The sequence below is a fragment of the Rhinolophus sinicus genome, linkage group LG06 (assembly GCF_036562045.2).
Source record: "Rhinolophus sinicus isolate RSC01 linkage group LG06, ASM3656204v1, whole genome shotgun sequence".
Lineage (NCBI taxonomy): Eukaryota > Metazoa > Chordata > Mammalia > Chiroptera > Rhinolophidae > Rhinolophus > Rhinolophus sinicus.
The window spans coordinates 94,255,112-94,279,782 of record NC_133756.1 but is presented as its reverse complement, the minus strand read 5'-3'; the positions used below and the strand labels follow the sequence as shown (position 1 = coordinate 94,279,782).

General features: G+C 37.8%; 1 protein-coding gene and 2 pseudogenes across 3 annotated transcripts; all 3 read right to left on the bottom strand.

The window, feature by feature from the left end:
- Positions 1–203: 203 nt before the first annotated feature.
- Positions 204–6,294, bottom strand: LOC109435078 (heat shock cognate 71 kDa protein; annotated as a pseudogene).
- Positions 5,705–24,211, bottom strand: LOC109435083 (caspase-13). 3 transcript variants are annotated; one of them, XM_019712661.2, is made up of 9 exons: positions 24,046–24,205; positions 18,633–18,878; positions 14,832–14,941; positions 13,829–14,002; positions 12,409–12,643; positions 11,416–11,559; positions 10,051–10,160; positions 7,468–7,591; positions 5,705–5,816 (listed from the first exon to the last, which is right to left on the bottom strand). In XM_019712661.2, exons 1-8 carry the CDS (start codon positions 24,050–24,052, stop codon positions 7,493–7,495), a joined length of 1,125 nt encoding a protein of 374 aa, XP_019568220.2. In that variant the 5' UTR covers positions 24,053–24,205; the 3' UTR covers positions 5,705–5,816; positions 7,468–7,492. The 3 variants fall into 3 exon arrangements, with proteins under 3 accessions (XP_019568220.2, XP_019568219.2, XP_019568221.2); XM_019712660.2 differs by having other exon boundaries at positions 18,633–18,881; positions 24,046–24,202; XM_019712662.2 differs by lacking the exons at positions 5,705–5,816; positions 7,468–7,591 and adding an exon at positions 9,441–9,610 and having other exon boundaries at positions 18,633–18,881; positions 24,046–24,211.
- LOC109435084 (transcription factor BTF3) lies at positions 7,600–9,089 on the bottom strand (annotated as a pseudogene).
- Positions 24,212–24,671: the final 460 nt, after the last annotated feature.

Here is a 24,671-nt window from a genome sequence, read left to right as displayed (position 1 = left end):
TCCATATTCAACTATCCAGAATGCCCAGGTCTTTACTATCTAACAGCTCAACTTGAAAACTGCCATGGAATTGCTACAAATTTGGGTTCTTCCACATTTTGTGTGGAAGAAGGCTAAATTTCTACTCAAGTTTGGCTCGATCAACCTCTTTGATGATGGGTGCAGAAGATGCACCACCAGAAGGATGGGCTCTACAACCATGGCTAGCCTCCAGGTGTTCATCCTGGCATGCCTCCTGCACTCTGGTACAGCTTGGTACTGATGGGATTGCAGACTTTTTTCCAGCTCTTTCTGCTAATGTTCAAATTCTTCCTTCTCTGCAGTCTGATTCTTATCAAGCCAGATGATGATTTCATTATACTTATCAAGAATCTTCTGTTTGTCCTCATCATTGATCTTGCCTTGGAGTTTTTCGTCTTCAACAGTTGCTTTCATGTTGAATGCGTAGGGTTCAAGAGAATTCTTGGGAGACACCTTGTCTCTCTGCTTCTCGTCTTCAGCTTTGTACCTCTCAGCTTCCTGGACCTCAATGTCTTCCTTATTGGGACCACTCTTGTCATTAGTGATGGTAATCTTGTTCTCTTTCCCTGCACTCTTACCCACAGTAGAGACATTGAGGATGCCATTGGCATCAATATCAGGAGTGAATTTAATCTGAGGAATACCACGAGGTGCCTGTGACTTCAAACTTACCAAGCAAATTGTTATCTTTGGTCACAGCCTGCTCACCTGAATGAGCACACCAGACTGGTGGTCAGAGTAGGTAGTGAAGGTCTGTGTCTGCTTGGTAAGAATGGTAGTATTGAGCTTGATGAGGATGTCATGGCTCCACCAGCAGTTTCATTGGCAAGGGAAAGAAGACTGACATCCAACAGCAACAAATCTTGAACATTTTCAAATTTGTCTCCAGATAGGATGGCTGCCTGGACAGCAGCACCATAAGCAACAGCTTCATCAAGGTTGATGCTTTCATTCAACTCTTTTCCATTGAAGAAGTCCTGTAGGAGTTTCTAAATCTTGAGGATATGGGTGGGACCACCCACCAGGATGATATCATGGATCTGGGACTTGGCATCCTGAAGGGCTTTCTCTACAGTGTCTAGGGTGCCACGGAAAAGGTCATCATTCAGTTCTTTGAATCAGGCATGGGTGCTAGAACTATAGAAGTTGATTCCTTCATAGAGTGAATCAATCTTAATACTGGCCTGGGTGCTGGAAGAGAGAGTATGCTTAGCATGTTCACAAGCAGTACAGAGACCATAGACAGCCCTCTTGCTCTCACTGATGTCCTTCTTACGCTTGCACTTGAATTCTGCAACACAATGGTTGACCATTCGGTTGTCAAAATCTTCTCCACATAAGTGGGTGTCTCTAGCTGTAGATTTGACCTCAGGGATATCATCTTCAATTGTGAGAATTGACACATCAAAAATGTCACCTCCCAAGTCAAAGATCAGCTCCAACCTTTTTGTCTAAGCCACAAGCAGTAGCAGCAGCAGTTGGCTCATTGATGATTTTAAGCACATTGAGACAAGCAGTAGTTCCAGGATCTTTGGCAGCCTGACGCTGAGACTCACTGAAGTAAGCAGGTACTGTGACGACAACATTGGTAACAGTCTTGCCACAGCAAGCTTCTTCAATTTCCTTCATCTTTGTCAAAACTATAGGTGACACTTCTTCTGGATACAAATTTTTTGACTCTCCTTTGTATTCTACTTGGACTTTGGGCCTGTCAGCATCATTCACCACCTGAAGGGGCAAGGCTTCATATCAGATTAAACAACAGCATCATCAAATCTATGTCCAATGAGGCATTTGACATCAAAAACTGTGTTAGTGGGGTTTACTGAAAATTGATTCTTTGTGGCATCATCCATTAATCGTTCGGTATCAGTAAAGGTGACATAATTTGGCATGGTTCAATTTCCCTGATCATTGGCAATTATTTCCACTCTTCCATGCTGGAAGATACCCACACACAAATAGGTGGTGCCAAGATCAATGCCAACTGCAGGTCCCTTAGATATGGTTGCTTAAGTGTAGGCATAGCTTGCGAAGAAGAGAGATCCCAACAGCTGCTCCTGCATTCAATCGATTAGTCTTTTTAAAGGACCAGTTTTTGCTTTTAATGATCTACTTATTTTTTTATTACCATCTCACTAAGTTTTTCTTTTAATATTTATTACTTGCTTTCTTCTGTTTTCTTATTGATTTAGTAATTTTTCCAACTGCTCAGAATGAATGCTTAGTTGATACTTTTATTTCTTTCTTGTTTTTACCTATGAGTATGTGTATGCTTACATGTTTGTATATATATGTGCAATATGTGTGTATGTGTATGTGTGTATTTCCATCTACGTGGTGATGTGCGACAGTCTTTATATCATTGGATTTATAATATCACAACAATTATATGATATTTAATAGAATGAGGTCTCTATAGAGGTCTCTATAGACCTCATTCTATTAAATGAGGTCTCTATAATATGTATTTTTGGATCTTTGTGATGTGTCTCATGTTAACACTTGGACAAGCAAAGTCCAGAAATATAAACATCATGAATTTTTGTAGTGTTAGTTAACACTTACAATTCACAATTCAGTTAAACCTTACAATTTGGAACCCTTACAGTTTCAGTCTCTCATTACTTTGGAGAGGCAATGCAGTACAGTGGTTAATAACTCAGATTCTAGATTAAATCAAATTGCATTCAAATCCTCGTGTGTCCACCTACTAACTGTATGATTTTGAGCAAGTTGTTTAAGCTCTATGTTCTTTTGTTTATTACCTATGAAATGGGGATATTGGTAATAAGTACTGTACAGAACTCCTATGAATTTTAGTTACTTATATATAAAAATTCCTTAATAATCAAAATACTTATAATAATCATTACATACAATTAATATACATAACTATTAACAATTATGGTTATATTTGACACCTAGAGCATCCTTTTTATTTTATTTAATACAGTTCAGCTATGTACCAAAATATTTATTTGGCACTCTATATGTATGTCACAGAAGTGATACATCTTACTAAGTATCTCAGATGGCCATGTTGCCAAAATTCCTCTACCAATATTCACCCTTCCAGAAATGTTAACATTCTTCCATTGCTGACACTCCCCACTCTCTTTGCTGTCCTTGATTTGTTGACATTTCTATTTTGATACAAATACACTAAGGTTATACTATCTTGAACCAAAAGCTTCATTTATTTTAGACAAGATCCAAGTACTTGTTAAAGAATAAAATTTTCCCAAAGTTTGGAAATATACACACATCTGGAAAGAAAATAACCAATAAGAAAATGAATTAACTTATAGTAGGAATAAAGAAAAATCCATGGGAATAATTTGCTAAAATAATGGTTTACTGAAGAAAAAAAAAATATCTGAACCTATGAAGTTGGTTAAGAAACAAATTAGAAACTTGGAGTAGCTGAATAGTCTGGCTTCAGGGCATAGACTGGAAGGGCGGCTCTGCCTGGGCAGATGCCACTTTGTTCCTTTGTTAAGCCCTGCCCCCACTCAGCCTGCACACACAGGCACAGGAGGGCACCAAGTCTGAGTCTCCATCTACCTGCCTAAAACTGTTTGATCCACCACATGATTCCCTGAGACCCCACCCCACCCAACTTTTGGGCACGCTCTAGCCACTTTCAGCAGATTTTCCATACAAATGGCTTGTTTTGGCTCATGCTGCAGACTTTCCTAAAATCTCTCAAAGGTTCACAAGCCTCAAACAAGCAGTGGTAGGCCTTAACGTGCTCCATACCTCTTGTTAAGCAGCCGCAAGCCTGGCACTAGTGCAGCCAGCTTCAGTTTGCAGCTTAGTATCTTCCAGGTGTGTCCAAGCAAGTGGCAACCATGTGCAAATCGCTTTGTAGCTCCTACCAGGTGTTCCTAAGCTAGGCACAGGCAGCAGCTGATCTTGGCCTGCACCACAGCCCCTCCTAAATGGCTCCGGAACCAACACACCTAGTGGCCAGCTACAGACCACAACAGAGTACCACCCAACCACCTCACCTCCACAAACAACACACCAAAGGATGGATTTGGCAGGCACCAGAACTCTGCTAAAGCTAATCCTGCACCATGGGTCAGCCCTTGCACAACAGCTCCTCCACTGTAGTCATGGCCATTCCTCTTTGTTGGAGACAAAAAGAGAATCTTAAAAGCATTAAGGAAAAGCAGTTACTTACCTTTAAGGGAGCCCCCGTAAGACTACTAGTTGATTTCTCAACAGAAACTTTGCAGGGCAGAAAGGATTGGCAGAAAATATTCAGTGATGAAAAGAAAGGACGTATACCCAAGATTACTCTACCTACTAAAGCTGTCATTTAGAATTGAAGGAGAGTAAAGAGGTTCCCAGACAAGAAGAAGCTAAAGGAGTTCGTCACCACCAAACCAGTATTAAATGTTAAAGGGACATTTTTAAGAAGAATATGAGGAAAAAAATCAAAACTATGAATAATAAAATGATAATAACTACATACCTATCAATAATTTAAATGTAAATGGATTAAATGTTCCGATCAAAAGACATAGGGTGGCTGAGTAGATAAGAAAACAAGACCCTTACATGTGTTGCCTGCAAGAGACCCATTTCAGTTCAAAAGACACACACACACTGAATATAAGATGATGGGAAAAGGATATTCAACAAAAATGAAAATGAAAAAAGAAGCTGGAGTAACAATAGTTATACCAGACAAAATAGACTTTAAAACAAAGACTATAATGAGAGACAAAGAAGGAGTTAGCAATTGCACATCTGAGTATTTATTCAAAGAAATCCAAAATGCTCATTTGAAAAAATACATGCATCCATGTGTTCATTGCAGGATTATTTACAACAGCCAAGATATGGAGGCAACCTAAGTGCCCATAGATAGACCAATGGATAAAGAAGAGGTGGTGCATATATAATACACAATAGAATATTAGTCAAACATAAAAAAGAATGAAATCTTGCCACTTGTGACATTATAGATGGATCTAGAGAGTACTGTGCTAAGTGAAATAAGCAAGACAGAGCAAGACAAATACCATATTATTTCACTTACATGTAGAATTTCAAAAGCAAAATAAATGAACAAACAAAACAGAAACATATTCATAGATACAGAGAACATCTTGATTGTTGCCATATGGGAGGGGCATTGGGGAATGGGTGAAAAGGGGAAGGGATTAAGAAGTAGAAATTGTCAGTTATAAAAAACAGTCACAGGGATGTAAAATACAGTACAGGAATGCAGTCAATAATATTGTAATAACTATGTAAGGTGTCAGTTGGGTACTAGTCTCATCGGGGTCATTACTTTGTAAGTTATATAAATGTCGAATCACTATGTTGTACACCTGAAACTAATATAATATTGTATGCCAACTAGAATTGAAAAAAAAAAAAAAGTTTATAAATAAATAAATTAGAAAACATCTCTGGACTATTCCAGATGCTGGGTTTGATGAGTATACAAATGAGGAGCTGACCATTTTACAGTTCTTGTCTTCCAGATAGGAACCATCTTCTTTCATCCTATTGCTGAGGGCAAGTCATGGCCAGTTTTCATCATTCAGTGAAGTGTAGATATTATATGAGTCATAAAACAGGAACATTCAGTTAGCTTCCTCCCTTCATTTCCATTCACCCACTGTTTGAATTCAAATTCTATTCTTTATTAGGGGACCCAAAAGACACTTTGTTTGTTTTTATTTGTATTCAGATATAAAAGGTTAAATATACATGCTGTACTGGTAAAGGTGCTTTTGGAAGTTGATAAAGAAGGGCTGGATGCCTGTAATTTCCTGAAAGAGAAAAAAAGAACAGAAAGTCAAAATAGTAATTCCTAGAAGCCTTCAATCTATCCCTTATCATGATTATTTTTTCATTCTCTTCCATGTGCTTTTGCCATGGCTTCTCACTGTGACCCTTGTAGTTTATTCATCAAAAAGTACTTGGGGTCATCTTTGTGAACTATGATTAGATTATCTCATTTCTCTGTTGAAAAGCACTAGAAGGATTTCCTATCTCAGTCAGGACAAAACTTTTAAAGCATTTACTATGTGATCACCAAGGCCCATGTGATGAGGCTTCTCACCACTTTTCTGAATTTGTCCCTGACATTTTCCCCACTCTCATTCTCCAATCTACTGCCTTCCTAAAGTGCTTTAAACTCGTTAAGCATATTTCTGTCTCCGGACATTTGTACTTGCTAGTCCTTGTGCTGGGACACTTACTGCATAGAATCACAAGGTTCATTGCCCCACTCTTTCCATTCTCCATTCTGATTCCATCAATTCTATGAAGCCTTTCCTAAATAATCTATAACAGCTCAACACCCATCTCCTTGAGTCTCTTTAGCCTCCTTTATTTTTCTTCTTAGCCCTCATCACTCTCTGATATACATTTTCTTGTTTGTGTATTTAGTCTGTCTCCATTCATTAGAGTTTGAACTTTCGGGGAGAGCAAGGGCTCCATTTATTTTGTTCACTGATATATTCCAAGATTCTAGAACAGAACTTGGAACATAGTAAGTGCTTCATAAATATTAGTCAAATAAATAGCTCAATCCTCAAATGTGGTTCTATTGGACCAGTAAGATAATAAAAGCTATTCTGATGAAGTATTTATGCAATTATGCAACCAGGGAGTCAGAAACCAGGGGTGGGAGATGGTAAGTGTATATTTAAAGTATAGACATAAATTTTAGTCTAAAATATAATTTTACTTAGGCTTTTGAGAGGGAGATTAATGATATAATACAGTGTGATATATAGCTGTTGTGAGTAAAGTAATTATTGGGTGTAAACTTGAAGGGCCCATTCTAAAATATTTTGACTAAAAATTTGTGTAAGTGTTAATATGAGTGCTGGAAGGTGGTTCTGAGCAGTAATTAAGGATCTGAGAGCAGACTTTGAGCATTCTGTGATCTACACTATGAGAATAGTCAGGGAACCAGAGTCTGAATCCACACAAAGATTACAGTCCTGGATGTGTTTTATACTGTCTGGTAAGGGAGCTCAATGGTAGTAATGTGATACCTACACTCAAAGGGCCAATGCCCTGTTTTCCCCATAGTCAGCTCCTATGTTTTCTGTTTTATTTTAGGATCTGAGGCAATGTTTGGTAACTCATTGTGTGTGTGTGTGGGGGGGAAGGATAACTAACAAAGGAAGCATGAGGAGCACATTTCTATTTTATTAATTGTTACCCTTCATTGTTTATTACTTTCAGTCTTGGTCTGGTTTATCTCCTTGATTAATTGATTGATTGATTGATTGATTGTTGGTTGATTTACTGTGGAGATGGAGGGGGATTGAGATGCATATAAATAGAGTGAAAAATAGCATCTAAGCACCAAACTACATCAACAAGGAACACAATCTGACCACCAAAACAATCGCTATCATTGGTCATTGGCCTTCACCACTAATATTACTCTGCTATTTATTTCACCTGCCATCAATTCTTGATACTATTTTCAATTGCCAGGAAAGAGGTAGAAATATCTTGTCATGGATTGTCGTTCAATGGTGGGCATCTGGGCTTTAACATCTGGTTTATCAAAGGATCGTTGTACCTAAAAACAAAAAGAGGCTCTAAATGAGACATAACTGTTATGCACTCTCAAAAACATTATGTACAATGAGTCAGAAAATTCTGGGATTGAAAGGTTCTGCTCCCAGAGTTGATGGAACCAAGCTCACAGATATTCTAATTCCCTGCCACTGTCACCCTACCTCTTAGAAGTAACACCCCATATCAAAATATACTCTTTATCTTAAAATAAACACCTCATGCATAATCCAAAGCCCTTCAAACTGCATTTCCTCTATTTTCCATATCTGATCTACAGATCTGATGATGAATTTTCCCTTGGGTCTGTTCATGAGAACTGGATCTCAAAGACCCTCCACCTTCAGCCTCCACTGAGCGAGCCCTTACGTCAATTAAGGCCCCAAGCCAGGGTTTTGTCCTTAAGACCTGAACACTGAACAACTTTCACATCCCAACCCCAAGCTGACCTCTGAAGTTTTTTGCCATGGACTGATCAATGAAATCCTATTTCTAGACTTTTTCCTAGCAATGCCCTTGAAAGTATAGTATCTAATTCCTATTAATCCAACAAGACTTAACTTTCTTTCCTTTTTCTTTCTTTCTTTCTTTTTTAACTAGGCAAATAACTTTATTAACCTCTGTTTCAGACTTTATTCCCTGGATTCTTCGCTTAATTAGTTGCAAAGAATGATTTGTGTATAAGCAAAAACTGAAAAGAGCTGCAGTGTCCAAGGGGCTTGAGCTTAAAAATATTAGAGATCGAGATTTTATTAGATTCATGAACAAAAATTTTTTAAAAAGCACTCATAAAATAAAATAGTGGCTTCCAGTAACTTCTTCAAGTTTTATCTTCTTCAGAAGCTGACTCAACTCAGTTTGCTTCATCCTTTGAAGCCTCATCAACATTCTCCACTAGATCTGGAAGTTCAATATCATCATCCTCTCTGGTAGCAAGAGGTGCTTTTCCATCCCCAGATGCTTTGGGCAGAGCTTCAGCCAGTCCCCTTGAACTAGTCAGACTGTGTATGTGTACCACTCTGGTTTAAGATGCCGGGTGGCATTTCTGTCAGCTGCTTGGTCTCTGCGTGGCCTGTGATGGTGAAAGTGTCCATTGCCAGAGAGGCCTGAACTTCAGGGTTGTTAAAGTGGATCACTGTTCCTTGGTTTGTGAAAATAGTCACCTCTTCAATACCAGAGATATTGTTGACCCCTAACTTCTTTAAGGAGAACTGATTTATTATTATTATTATTATTATTATTATTATCTGCTCTAGCTGTTCTGTGATCTACCTTCTTCTTTCTACAAGCAGTTCCTTTCCCACCAATATGCACTATGCCTGCAGTTTGGCAAGTTTCTCCTGGTTCATGATAATTTCTTTCATCTTGTTGGAGAGGAAAAGGGGCCGCACAAGGGATTAGAGTTGGAGCTCTGGCACTCTTGGGCAGACCAGCTGAGAATAAACGCACACACGGGGACACAAAATGACAGCTAGAGGCAGGACTTAACTTTCTAAGTTCCATTCACAGACTCTCTAATTCACCTTACAATGCAATCTTCTCCAACTTACTAAGTGTGTATCCCTCTTTTCCCACAGGAGTGCTACTATTCTCTATAATTTTGAATTATATACACACACACACACACACACACACACACTTTCCCATGTTTTTAATACCAATCCCTTTCTCCCTAAACAATGGGACAAGAGAAGTATTTTTCATTTACTAATGCATTTATTTATTGAATGAATATTAATTCCTATGTGCCAGCATGTTGAGGTGTTGAGCAAATCCCTGCCTTTATGAAGTTGGCATTTGAGTGAGTAAATACAGGTAAAAAGCAAACAAAATATATAATGAGTGATTAGCGATAGGAACTATGGAGGAAAACAAATTAGGAAGGAGGGCAGAATGAGAAATATCCTGAATTGGGGAAAGAATATCGACTTTTCCCTTCTGGACCACTCCATTCAAAGAATGTCTTCTCCTGTATTTTCTTTCACGTGTCTTAGATCTTTTTCTTTATGGATCCTATCACTGTCTATAATCACACATTTGTTTGTTAGCTTACTTGTTTAGTGTCCATCTCTTTCACAAAAATGTAGATCCTAGGTAGCCTATGCCACATGTGTCATCTACCCAAGATAGAAACCATTACCAAGTAGACCACCCAATATATATTTATTTAATAAATTAAGCAATGGAAATTAATTTAAAATACTTTTCACTCTTTGAATTGTAAGACCTTATAGTCAATAACATGCAAGCTTATAGTTTATATTATTTTGTTCTATTTTAATCTCCTGCTGTGGTGCATCAACATCTTTTTCTAAAACAAATTTTAAATCACAGGATAACAGAAACTAGGTACAGCTCTACTTCTGTTTTCCTGACAAAGTCTGTCACTGTCACTTGAAAGAAGAATAATAGTAAAGTCTTCTTGAACAATTAAGTGATTAAAAAAGGAAAAAAGAAGCTTACCATCCGAAATACTTCCTCTAGGTGATAGCGCCAAGAATATTTTTGGAAGCATGCGATGAGTTGTGTAATGAAAAGAGAACCCTTTGTGATATCTCTCCAGGACACATTATCTATGAAGATAGAGAGTGGTAAGTCTTGGGCTGTGGCCTTAGGTATTTTTTTGTTTACTTTTTTGTTATTGTTTTTATTTATGCATCACTGGACATTAGCTTGACATGTTTAGGGGAAGCACTTATATCCTTACCCTAACTAATTTTCCACAAAGAGGAAACAAACAAACAAAAAAAAACAAAAAAAGCTAACAGAGGTTGAACTAAGTGGGTAGCTCACTAGAATTGACAGAGATTGTATAATGATTGTATTGTATTCTTGGGACTGACTTTCTAATATGTGTCTCATGTTCATCCACTTGGCTTTGGAAAGAGGCTGAAGAGATAACTGGAATTATCCCATTTTACAGAAAAAAGAACAAAAAGTCAGAAAGATTAAAGGATTTTCCCATGTTCACACAGTAAGCAACAAAAATGGCCACCCGGTTTCAAGTTTGTTTACAGATTATATACCATACTGTCTTTCACGATGTAATAAAAGAGACGAACAGATCCAAAGGAAACTCTTTGAGGGGAGGAACAGGTTTATGGCATAGATTGTGGCAATCATTTCACAAGGGTATACTTATATCCAAACTCATATTATATACATTAAATATATACAGCTTTTTGTACGTCAAGTATACCTCCATGAAGTGCTTTAAAAAAGTATTAAAACAAAAATTTGCAAATTAGAAACACTCAAATGTAAGACTTCTTAAGATGATTACCTAGAGGTTAAGGGCTAAACACTTTCCCCCTACTATTAGGCCTAATAAGCCCCATAGTATCATTTTCTACCCCTTTTAAAAGGTCATCCACATTCCTGCTGAGCTATGGGATGCGATGGCACCACTCCACATAACATCAGATGGGAATATGGAGACTGGAGCTTGGAGCTGATAATTTGAGAAAAGGCAGCCAGTACCAGGATCCATAAAAACTCTATTTAAAATGTTAAATCAATTTAATAGGAAAGTGAATCATTTGTTTTTAAAGGGTATATGCTGAAGGGGGTTCCTTGTAGTAGGTTGTTTTCATGTTTGGTATAACTTTGACTAAAAAGTGCAGCACTTATCATGTAATTACAATTTTAAAAAGTGGAAAAACTAAAGAATCTGTCTCCATAGAATAGATGAGACAAACGTAAAATATTTTGATAGCTTTCAAAATGTGTTTTAGCTCATTGCTGCATAAGGCCTATCTTAATTTTCTGGAATCATTCAGAGGTGGCTTCAGGTCCCCAAATCCTTATCCGCAACTGAAAGACACATACGTGGGGTTGAGGAGCAGAAAGCAATGAAGTCCTTCTCCACGTGTGTCTTGTAAACGGCATCCTCCTCCAGGTTCACGGATGGCTGTGAAGAGCTGTCTGCTGTGGCCTCTGGAGAGTCACTGACCCACAAGTCCCCACGATTTGCTGTAGAGACATCAACTTTCTACACACTGTGTACCTCGTCAGCATGACTATCACAACTGCCCTTTTTTCTTTTTAAATGGTTATTCTCACCGGTTTCATACGTGTGACTATGCACGCCCGCACACACTCAACTCCTCCCCACCCACACGCACAACACTTTGCCTCTCTTTAGTGTGTTTAAGCAATTTGCCAATTAAGTGACAGCATCTTGTTAGTAAATAGTGACAGTTATGGTAAAACTAGAAGAAGCCATTTGTTAAGAAGAGCAAAGGAGTTAAAGCTTTGTCTGCATAATTTCAGAGCGTAGTTACCCTTTTTTAGCTGTTATTTCTGCTTTCCCCACAAACACTGCTCCAAAAAGCTAAGAGGCAATTGGAAGTTAGAAAAGAAAGAAAGAAAATTTTGACTGCAATCCCATATAACCTCATCTCCCTACTCATTTCCCTTTCAATAATGTATGTGGGGGCGGGGAGGGTGCTGCTATTCCATAGCCCCACTTTCAAATGAAACTCTTCTCATGCCAGAGAATGTCAAAATGCCTGGAAAACATTTACAAGTAAAGCTGTCATTAAATGATTTCATTCCAAGGTTTAAATATTTTTGTTTAACTTGATTTAGGGATTCTGGCAATCTCCTTCACCACTTACCTTGGATTAAATTGAATAGATATTTCTCAGCTGACAAGACAAATTCTCAACATACCATCCCCCTAACTAGCATTTCCTAATAATTCAATTTAATTTGTTTGCACTGAATGGGGTCTAAGATTGTTTCCCCGAAAAACAAAACATACATCACAATCCTTGACGAACACCTCATGACCTTTCGATTTTCCCACTCAGAACTTACCACCTCTGCAGGCCTGGATAATGATGACCTTAGGTTTGTCCTTTAGACTGAGGCAGTTGCGGTTGTTGAATATCCGGAAGATGGTGTCATAAGGGAGCACATCTGGTGTTTCATTACTGTGCAGAGTCCCACAGATTCCATCCAGGATGCCATGAGACATGAACACTAAGAATATGCTGTCTGAAGACCTGTGCTCTGGGCGGGCGGCAAATGCCCATAGCACTGACTCCATATCCTAAAAAAGACCACAAAGTCTTACTTTCATAGGACAAGCATTAAAATTAATCTGACCTCCTATTTATCATGAGCAGTAGAAGAAACTAATGTTCCAGTCACACAGTGGTTGCTCAGTGATAGTTTGATTTTTCTTTCTATAATGAAAGAGTTGGTTCAACTTCCTGTTCCTACTGACATTATATAAACTGTCCTCTTGACCCATTTTATATTTGCTTGTTGTCACTTACATACTTTTTTCTTCCTATCTCTGTCTTTTTTCTTATTACTTAATAAGAGCCTTGTGTCATAAAGGTATCATACCACTTCCCTTCTAAAACTCTTCTTATTGTACTTAGAATAAAATCAAACTTGTGACATACACATACTGCCTCCTGCCATGCTTCCTTCTCCTCTGGGCTCTAGTCATACTGGTCCTTCTGTCCTGCTCACCTGTCCTTCTCATGTGCCAGTTTCATACTCAGGTCAGACTTTTCATTTGTAGTCATCCCTCTAGGAATATATTTCATTCACATCTTTGCAGAGTTGTCTTGTTCCTGGTAGTCCTCTGTCACCTTCTTTATTGTCTCCTAACTGAGGCTTTTCTTGACTAGTCCATCAAAACTATTACTCCCCACTTACCAATTTGCTTTTATGTTTTCTTTTTCCATTTCATTTACTTTTAACTTTATTTCCACTCTTATAGAGATACATACATACACCAAATCTCTGAAATCTGTTTTGCTTTTAGTTTGATTGCCCCCCAATAAGTGAACCAAAATCAATTCCAGCTGGGAACTTCCTAGCTCCTTCACAGACCTACCCCAGTGCGGGAATAGGCCCTGGGACAAAGTTGGGACTCACAATTTATATGGTGAATAAACTCCAGCTAAACTTTCATTACTTTAGAATTTTCTGGGAATATTGGGTCTGAATCCCATTCATCCCACTTTGGAATGAAGAATAGTGTGGGTACACATGCCAATCATTTTTTGTCCAGTTTTTTGGAATTGAGGATATTTAGAGCTCAAAAGAGACAGAGATAAATGTAATGATATATCTAATACTTTCATTTTATAAACACACATACACACAAGTATGCAGTCCAAGGTTGTTACAGTATTTGGCTAACATTATAAAGTTATCTTGTTGGTAGGAGGATGGGTGTTGAATACATACGTGTTTGGGATGGGTGAGGGGCCCTTACCCGGGCGGTGAGTTTCTCTCTCACGTCCACACTGTAGCCAAGGGCCTCAAGCAGTCCCTTCATCCCTGCGATGTCAAGCTCAGCTCCTGTCCTGAGAGGAAGATGATCGAACTCTGTATTGCATATGATGAGAGCCAGACGAGTACGGTCGTTTTTTTCTTTGATTGGATAGATCTGCAGGAAATGGATATGCAGTGACTTTGACTTACCTAAACCTCTTTTAAACCCTCATATATTATTCATTGTTACTTTGTTAAGGGCTCATAGAGCTGCTGTCTCCCCTCTCTGGTACCAGAAAACACTGCCTTCCTTCATTCTCTTTTGTAATGGATTGAGTTGGCAATAGAAAGAATTGAGTGATTCATTTTTCAAGAGCCCAGAATGGGACCCAGAGCATATTTGGGATAGCTACTCAAACATCTTGAGGAAACTAGAACAATTCATATGCCACCCTTCTCTCTTCTCCACCTAGAAATCTTTCCAAGTAGTCAAGGCTCAGATCAAATTTGATAAAAACCAAGAGACATTTGCTACTGGCTCCAGTCAAAAAGAAAGATCCTTGCCTTTAGTAATATCATTATTTTGGTACAATTTTTAACATATCAATTTATAATGTGTGTCAGGCATTATAAATTTTAAAATGTGCTTTATGTCTAAGCTTTTCAACTAGTATGCAAACAGTTAATATTCAGCTGTTATTGCATAAATATCTTATGCATATTTTGATTCTATGACTGCAACTAAAATTATAATAAGTCTCAAACAGACATGAGAACAACTATATGACTAAAGTGAGAGATTTATATTTTATCATGGAGTTGAAAGAAAATTGGAATGTGTTTGAGTCTGCATGATTTTCTCCTTGCTCAAAGCATCTATGTAAAAGATTAGCACTGTCCCCATCTCACTACTCTGCAATTAGTACTTTAAAAAATTGTATATTTAGTGGAAGCAATGGTTTCTCTCTCTTTCTCTATTTCATGTATAAAGCACAGTAAAGTACCTCTCCAGCCCTTTCTTTACTCGTTGTCAGGAATTCTTCACGAGGACAAAGCTTGAGGGTATCTGCAGATTCTGCAGACTCAGCTGGTCCAGCTGCAATTTTCGAAAGATCTGCAGAATACATGACATGACATCATATGATATAAATTGTGATATCTGCCTCTATAACCCAATTATAACCTGAGAATACTGACAGAAAAGGGAAATTCTGAGAAGGTTTTTTAACATTAGTTAATTTAAGAATTATGATTGTGTCTAACTTCTAGTATAAAGAGATGTATTATGACTGGGAAAGAAGGGAGAAACCCTTGGTACAAAAAGAAGATATGCCCCAAAATAGATTCTGATTAGTCGAGGAAAACACGTCCATGATTTGGGGTCAAATTTAGCCTTTTTATATTTAGCAAAAACAGTTTGACGTTTGCAAAGTTTTTACTCTGGGGTACTTATTCATCTATGTGCATTTCTCTTTTCTCTGAGCAAGAGCATATTGAGTAAATATTTATTAGAGTGCTGTTCATTAGAAATATTATGGAGATCACATATGCAATTTAAAATTTCCTAATATCCACATTAAAAAGGTAAACTAAATGGACAGAATTAATTTTAATAATGTATTTTATTTAACATAATATATCCAATATATTATCATTTCACATTTGTTATTAGCCACAATTCAAGCACTTAATAGTCACACGTGGCTGGTAGCTCTCATATTGTGTGGTGTAACATCCCAAGTCCACTCCTAATTCACACAACACACAGACACATTCACACACCAAACACTTAATAGAATCCTGAATCCTGTACTATCCAGGTATTATTTATTCAGCAACCTCAGTCTGAATTCTGAACTTTTCCAGAGGGGATGAGCTTTAGTGCTTCCTCACCAAGTTTCAAAGTCAGCTATTTAAAGGAGAACCGGTATCTAGTAATGAGAGTGCTGTATCCAGGGTCAAAGGGACAATTTTTTGGTCAGAGATTCTAATATATTCTGAATGTCCTTGCCTCCAAAGTGCTGAAAAACTAGCACTAAATTTTCAACCCATGTTTTAAAATGTGAGGAAACAACTCCTCCCTGTTGGGAAGTTTATTTCTGACTCACCCTTACTTAATCCCTACAGAAATGTAATATTATCCCACACCACTTGGTCTATTTGACTGAGATTGTGCAAGAGTCTGGAAAAGTCCAAAGGCCTCCTGGAGGGGGAAGGAAGAAGAATTCATAAACAGAAATTAGAAGAGAGGTTTCCCAAGCAAGATCTAATGTAGCAAGGTTTTTATCCATAACAGGAATAAACCTTTATTTTCATACATGAACCAAGACACTCTCTGATTTTATTTAACTTAAATGAAAAAAGCAATATCATCCTGTACAAAATTTTCTTATATTTTATATATTTTTTCTATTTCACTTATTTATTTCCATTGGTTCTTACATAATATTTTTTGATAAACGTCTTTCTAATAAATCTACTAAAACCCTAAGCTCTGGAGATGCAGCAAATTGTAAGTCTTTAAGGAAACTAAACTTTCTGAATATTTATTTTTATAGATTAAATAGTGACTCATACTCTCCCTTTCCATTCTTGAAGATTCTGGCAAGGTAAAGACACTCAGGGCCCTGGGATACTCCCTTGTCAGAGGGCATGTTTCTCATCAAAAGTCTCCTCTGTTTCCAGTTTACTTACAGGTTTGGTGAACTCTCTAATTTAAGAAAAGTTATCTCCTAATGACCATTATGTGTCTATATATAGATACACTGTTCACAGATAGAATTGGGAATTAGACAGTGTTTCTATCTGACATCTAATAATGAAGTTAGCATGAAAACAAATCCTTTCATTACAACATAATAAATATTAGAGTGCAGCTTGCTGCCCCAAAGAAGTTTCTGTTAGCCTGGCAGTGCAGCAGGAAAAAAAAAAAAAAAAATAAGGGGCTTAGATAAAACTTTTAATATCTGAGTCTTATTTGTTACCTAATGAAATACTCAGAAAACATCTTCAATTGATACTAAAAGGAAGATACTGGTAGAAGATAAAACAAAGTCATCTCTTTTGATGGGTAGGAATTTTGAGTACTTGTCTCTCTGGCTAAATAACAGTGCTTGGCTATATATGAGTTTGTTAAATAAAATAAACTAACAAATAGCTTAGATTCTTCCCATCCCCGCATTTCATTCCTTCAGTGCTATGCTAGGCACCTTCAGAATTACATCCATGTCCAAAAGGCCTGGCCAGGGCCTTTACATCCTCTAACAGCCCAGCTTACCCAGCTTCCTGGCCTGCTGGACCAACGTATTGTAGGTGTCCTAGAATGATGCTGGAGGCTCCATGTGCAGATAGAACCCAGGGAACCACTGAACACATCATGACGGGTTCTATACCTGCCTCCTGACTGTCAGCCTCTGCTGATGCAATAGGTTATCTCAATTTAGTTTAATGCTCACTGTGATTCCTGGGTTGCTAAAATTATTTTGAAACTCCCATTACTTCAGTTTTGATTCTCCTTTGCTGACTTATCTCTGATTTAAAAAAAAAAAAAATCCAAATTGTTCCTGCCCCATCCCAACCTTACGAGAACATGATAAATCTGCACAGGACCAGTTTAAATATTAATGAGAACATAGCCTAGGCCACAATTTTGGCCATCTATGTGATGAGCATATGCTTCCTGCTGGTGGGAATGTGCCTTCTCCCTAGAGAAGGGCTTATGGAAAAAGTATATTTTTATAGTGAGGGCTACACAATTTATGTTGCCTTTTGTTTATTATTGCTTATTATTTTGATAAACTCTAAGTACTCAGGGCTGGGATTTCAGGTTAAACTCAGCAAATAGAGCCTGCCACTGATGAACTTGGGCTTACGAAAATTTAGGCTTTAGTAATATTGAAAATTCAATCTAGGTCAAAAGTTTTGAAAGATTTTAATATATTAGATACTTTAAAGGTGTTCTGATCATATTTTCTAACTTACAGAAATGAGTAAGCACTGGAAAGTTCTAAATGTTGCAAGCCAAATAATAATTATGATAACTGATATTTTTTGCATACATGTTCTTCATTTGTCTTTTCATCCTATGTTTATTCTGTGCCTGCTTTGTGCCTGGCACTCTGCTAAAAGCTATTGCTCATTGGTGAAAAATCCAGTTGTACTCTGGCTTGAGCAGCTTGGTGAATTATAGCTTTGTCTAATGAGATAGAAGGGGGAGAGAAGTGGAATAGATTCGGTAAAGAGAATCAGGTGTTTAATTTTAGGTATTTTAGTTTTGTGAAGCCTTGGAATATTCAAGTGAAATGCTGACTATGTAGGTAGAGCTAAATATATCTGGAGCTCAAAGGAGCGTGCTAGGTGAGAGCTAAAATCTTAGGAGTTGTCCGCATCTGCCTGCCATTATGTTCCTAGTTTTACAAAGACTATGATGTTACTGAAATTGTCCCCATTTCACAGATGCTGAGACTGATGCCTAAGAAGGTTGAGAAAACTGAATAAAGTCAGATAGTGGCCAAAGTGAAAGACCCTGGTCAGGATCAGATATCCCTAGCTGCAAAGTCTCTGCATTGGCTATTTCTATGAGTAACCTAAACCCAAAGAATCAGCCTCTTAGCTAATTAGAAATCAAATCACCTGTCACCAAAGATAAGGTGGCCCCTAAAAGGACAATGAATGATAGGTTTAGTGAAAAATGCTATGTTAGTACTTTAAGAATGGAGGGCATTATAGAGGACACTGGAAGCGCTTTGGAGATAAACAGATACTGAAAATTTTGAGATATTTATTGTAAATGATTCCACTCTTACCTTCCATGGAATTTTTGTCCATGTTAAGGAAGGTTTTCACAAGGACTTGACCTGCCTCATGGCGTTTCTGTCGTACAGAGTCCACCAAGATCCGGGCCTTGTCTTCAGGTTTGGCATCATGAAATTTTTTCTTGTCAGTTTCTTCCAGTTTCAGAACATTTTTTTCCACCAAGTCATCCAAAATGCCAGTCAAGAGTTCTTTACCAACAGATTCCAAAACCTTAAGTGGGTTTTTGTTGCGCTTATCTTCTGTCAGAAAATACAAAGACTCCTTCAACTAAGGGCACAACATAAAGAGCTTTGCTCTGTCTTTAGAGAGCTCCCTATCATGTGAAATACTATTCTAATGCCTTCTATTTCACCACGTCTGCAATAAAGTACGTACCTCTTTCATTATGCCTGTGGAGTTCGCTCAGCGCATCAAATTCATACTACGCTGTGTTTAATGATTCAATGCTACTTAAGATTGTTTTGATAGCTCCTCATCTCCCTTCTAGCCATTGGGCCTAATGCCTTCCACTGTTCTTATATGGCCCTTTCTATTTTTCTCCTTCTCATATTCATGATGATCCACCTGGAATGTGTGAGGTCAGACAATTAAGTTCACGAACTCATCCTAAAAAACGTGCTACATACCTCATTGCTCAATATCAATACAGTCACCTTCGAAATCCTCCCCTTGGGAATCTATGCATCGAGGCCAGGCCTAGTCCCCCTTTGATAGCATTTTGGAACTTTTTTTCTGGAATGGCCATCAGAGCTGTCATTGTATTACCCTTGATGTCCTGAATGTCATCAAAATGTCTTCCTTTCAATATTTCCTTTATCTTCAGGTAAAGAAAGAAGTCATCGAGGGTCAGATCAGGTGAGTAGGGAGGGTGTTCCAATACAGTTGTTTATTTACTGGCTAAAAACTCCCTCACAGACAGTGCTGTATGAGCTGGTGCATTGTGATGCAAGAGCCATGAATTGTTGGCGAAAAGTTCAGGTCATCTAACTTTTCAATGGAACCTTCTCAGCACTTCCAAATAGTAAACTTGTTTAACTGTTTGCCCAGTTGGTACAAAAATCATAATAAATAATGCCTCTCATATAAAAAAATGTTAGCAAATTGTCACAACAAGTTCTAGAACTTAATTGTCAGACCTCATATGTTCCAGGGAAAGTCCATGTTCTTGTCTGGACTGTAAATTCCTCCCACTAGACCATAGGATCTTTTGTCTCCTCTGCATTTAGTTTCCTTGATGAAAGCACTGTGCTTTTAATCCACATTTTTCATACTCACATCCCCTACCCACATCTTTGTGCTTAAAATCTTAAAAGTATGTATATGCTTGCGGAATACATGAATTAATGAATAAGTGAATGAATGCATCCAGAGTCCTAATGCATTAATATCTTGACTCAATCAAAATTCAGAGTCGAAAACAATCTGATGACTAATCTTTCACTGTGGTAGATTAATTTGATACCAGGTTAATTTATTACTGTCTGGGATAATTTGAAATTTTATAAGGCAATATAGAAGTCAAAGTAATAAATCTTTTATTTTAATAGCACAGATATAGTTTGGACATATATATGGGAAGACAGGATATCTCATCAATTCTGAATTAATTCTAAGGTAATTATCCAGTCCATCTAGATATAAGGATAGCCTTGACACAAAATGACACTTTCTAAAGAAAATGTGCCAGGACATTGAACAAGAAAAAGAAAATGTACCAGGACATTGAACAAGAATTTTGGCCCAGAAGCACCAGCCTCATTTTCCATGTTATCTTTAATTACTCTTTCAATAAATGTTTATTGGGCAATGATTATGAAAAAGAAACATGGAAATTACAGACATGCATTAAAAGTGACCTATATCAATTAACTTAATAACAGCTAACATCTCTTGCCCACTTATTATGATTGAAAAAAAAATACATATAGAACAATGTAAGTCATCATTATCATTACTTTATTTTTATTATTTACAAGTCTGTGTTCTAATATAAATATTAATATTCCATACTCACAATAATCCAATGAGATAGTCATCATTTTCTCTATTTTATACATACTTTGCCCCAACTCATACAAATTAGGATTCAAATTCTGTTCTTACAACACGGCTTCAGTAATAATAGTTAATATTCACTGATCCCCCACCAGTGCCAAGTGGTATACATGAATCTTCTCATTTAAATTTCACCCAAATTCCATATAACAGATATATTAATAACAAAAAGCAAGCAGACACACAGAGTTAAGTAATTGACCCAAATAGTATGTATAGTACACAATGTGTGTAGTAAGTTGGGAGAAGGGATTCAACTACAGGAGTTCAGAGCCCCCCTCTTAAGTCATCAAAGTACATCACATGATACTTGGTAAAGAGTTACTTAAAATAATACAAAGTATTGCAGGGACTCAAAGAAGACTGGGTTCATTTCTGCAGGTGAGGTCATAAAGGCTTCTTAGAAGAGATAGCAGGAACACTGGCATGCAACATAATATACTAATGTTAGAACTGAGAGTTTTAAGAAATTGCAAGCAGCATACAGGTTAGTATATGGAATACAGAGTGAGCCTGAATTCTGGGTTTCTATTTCATTTACCTGTGCCCTCATCAAGGTGGTATAGTGTTGACTGAATGAATGGTATGGGAGAAATATGGTAAACAATACAACCAAGAAGTTTGGCCTTAGGTCCCCTTCTCATCATCTACACATACTCACTCATGGCTTTATAATTAGCATTAAATAATAAATAAATTACTCCCAAACTTATAGATTCAGCCCAGATATATATACCAAAATTGAGACTCATATTCCATCTCTTTTCAATATCTCACAGATTCATTAAACTCATCTTTATAAAGCTGATCTGCTCATTTTTATTCACCTGCTTTGTTCCCTATATTAGTAAATGATATCTAACCACCAAGTACACTCACCCAGTAAAATATGGTGATAGAGAATCTTTTCTGCCTTCGTAATAACTTATTTTCCATCTCACATAAAGTTGTATTGATTTTATCTGCTAAATATTTGCAAGAATCTGACTACTTCTCTCATTTCTAATTGTTCATTACTCCATTTCAGGCCAACATCCTTCTAATTTTAATTACTCCAATAAATCTACTCTCACCCCTTCCAATCTGTTCTTCACTACGAAGCAGAGTAAGGGTTCTAAAATCTAGATTTGATAATGGAACCTCTCAGCTTAATTTAATCTAGGCCTTCTCATTCATCCTCATCCTCCGCTGTTCTGCCCACTGTGTTCATTACATTTTAAACACTCTGACCTCCTTGAGGTTTCTAGAAAGCCCTTACTTAGGAATCTCTATGTGGGCAGTTTCCTACCCCATTTTTTCCTGTTCTCCCTCTGCTATGTTTATCCTTTAAATCTCAGATTAGATGTCACTTCCTTCAGGGACTTCTCTCTGATCCTCCCAGACCAGACCAAGTGTCAGATGCATAAGCTCTTAGGATTCCTTTTTTCTCCCTAGCTAGCAATTTCTTTCCCTGTAGTTGTTACTTAGTTAACAATGGCCAACCAAACTTGGTTCTTTGTATTTATTGGGCAACTTTTCTTTTCTCTCTCTCTCTCTCTCTTTTTTTTTTTTTTTTTAGCTAGTGCCTTTCAGTTTCTCACATCTATTATCTAATGACGCCTTGATTCCAATCCAGCCAATGAGCCCATTCTACCTGGCCACAGACGCAGCCATGAGTGTGAATTTAACTTACTACTCCCTAGCCAAACGCTGTATTAGTGTCATGAAAAAGATAAGAAAACAATCAATTTTTGCATTTTAGGAACTTAAGTTAAATATCATGAGAAAAGATAAATTCTGGAAAGAATTACACCACAGAGAGAATCAAAGAAATAAAACATCCCAAAAACAAGGAAGTATGAGTAGGGCGAATACCGTAAATAAATTTTGGGGGAATGAGAATGAGGTCGTATTTTAGAATAATTAATGGAAAAAATGGGTAAATATATTTTGAAAGGTAGGAAAACCTATCTGAAAAGTTCAGACAGTTTTAAAAAGGCAATAGGGAGCCACTGTATGTTCCTGAGTAACAAAATTACATTAATAGATACCTAGAATGTGAGAACTGAAAGATAACTAACTGATCATTTTTCCTAATGATTCTAATCTGCAGACAAACCTATGCCAGGTCAGCTATATAAGGATTATCTGTATATCTTTTAAAAATTATAAATTCTTACTGTCTATTTAAGATTGAGCAATTCAGGCCAGTTCCTTCCCAGCTGTAGCCTCTGCCTCTGGGGCTCCTCCTCCCTCTCCCCATCCCCCCAGCCTGCATGGCTGGGTATAGTGTGTTATCCCAACAAGGGAGCCATGGGTCCTGTGCGCTCTCAGGACAGCCATGGTGCAGGGCAGGAGCCAGGGCAATGACGACTGAACGCTCTGTGCAGGCTGCTGCTGAAAGCGGTGGCACTCAGGATGAACCCCAGCTCCACCCAGCCCTGTAGGCTGGAAGCTTTCCAGGTAATTGGACTCTGGTGCCCGCACCTACCCCGAGACCCTCTCCCAACCCAGCCATCCTGGTGCAGTACATAACATTAATGAAAAAAAAAAAAGTTTGATCTAATCAGAATCAAGATAACTGAATAATCTGAATTTTGAAAAATGACTAAGATTATTAAGATTTGTTATAAAGTTTAGAAACTACTGATCTTCTTAAAACACTTCCCTTTCAAATGAGAATGAAACAAAAAAAGTGATATACTAGCTGTATAAATAGCGAATCTCTTAAGCTTTTTCAGCTTCTGAGTGTAAGAAACATGACCTGAAAGTAGAGTGAAGGATGGATTGGAGGGTTAAATCCTGGAGAGAGGGAGACCAGTTAAAAAACTGTGACAGCAATCCAAGGAAAACTACTCTGGTGTCCTTAGCACCGAGACTAGAGAGAAAAGGGGAAAAAATGGAGTCACCTTAAAAAGACCAACAGTATAATTCAATATAGAGGACGGCAAAGGGGTCAGGAATTCACAGGCTCCCTTATGTGATTCTGGGAACAAAGCTTAGGAGTCAGATGACTAATATCGAATGAACAGGAAACTGAGAAGATTTCAGAGTGCACTTTGAAACCGAGAGTTTTCTCACACACAAATAGCTTACTCTATTTGTCTTTACCCTCTCTTTCATCACCAGAAGCTGACAGAAAGGAGTTAACTTTTCCTGGGTCTAAGATATCTGGAGACCATACTATCCTGCAGCCGCTGGAAGGCAGTGTCCCCTGATTCAACTTACACAGAGCTAATAAGAGGAAGACTTGAGTTTGCACATTGTTGGCTTGTTTCTGTTTTATTTCTGCTTGTCACAGAGCAATGAATAAAGGGTTTCCTAAAACCCAAGTCCCTGACCCCTAGTCAGAAAAGGACCCCTACTCACCAGCCATAGGTAACAGCCTCAGTCCCTTCCTGCTGCCTTGAAGAGAGTCACTGGCTTGAAAATGAAAGTAACTGCATTTCCTTAGTGCAGAGGGTGGGACATGTAATCATAGATTGGGAAACTGCTGCTTAGAACTTGGAACTTCTGGGTTCACTGTCGGGAAATCCCCTGTAGTCAATAAATGGATTTCCCAGTTTTGAGAAGAAAAGTTTTTTCCTTTGGCAAGAAAAAAAGTGGAAATGCTAAAACATTGTCCCATGAGCTGACACTCATGACTGCTTTTCCCCTCCTTTTCCCTTTTCTCACTTCATTGCCCCCCACAACTCCTTCTCTCTGTCTTTCTCCTTCTGATCTCTCAGTATTTCTTCTCTGCTTCCTTAAAAATTATGAAGGAATTAAAACTAACAGGTAAGTCTCCTTTCATTTCTGAGTAAGAATTACTTGTGAGAGCCTCTTTCAACTGTGCTGGTATCATCCCCTACCTGTCTCTCTGTCATTTTAATCTTTTATAGAAGATAAGTTCTGAAGGAACCCTCATCTCCACTCCCCTTCTGCTTTCCTGCCTTCATGTTTAATTTTTACAGAGGGTGACTTCTCACTTCTCTCTCTTGATATTCTCTGAACAA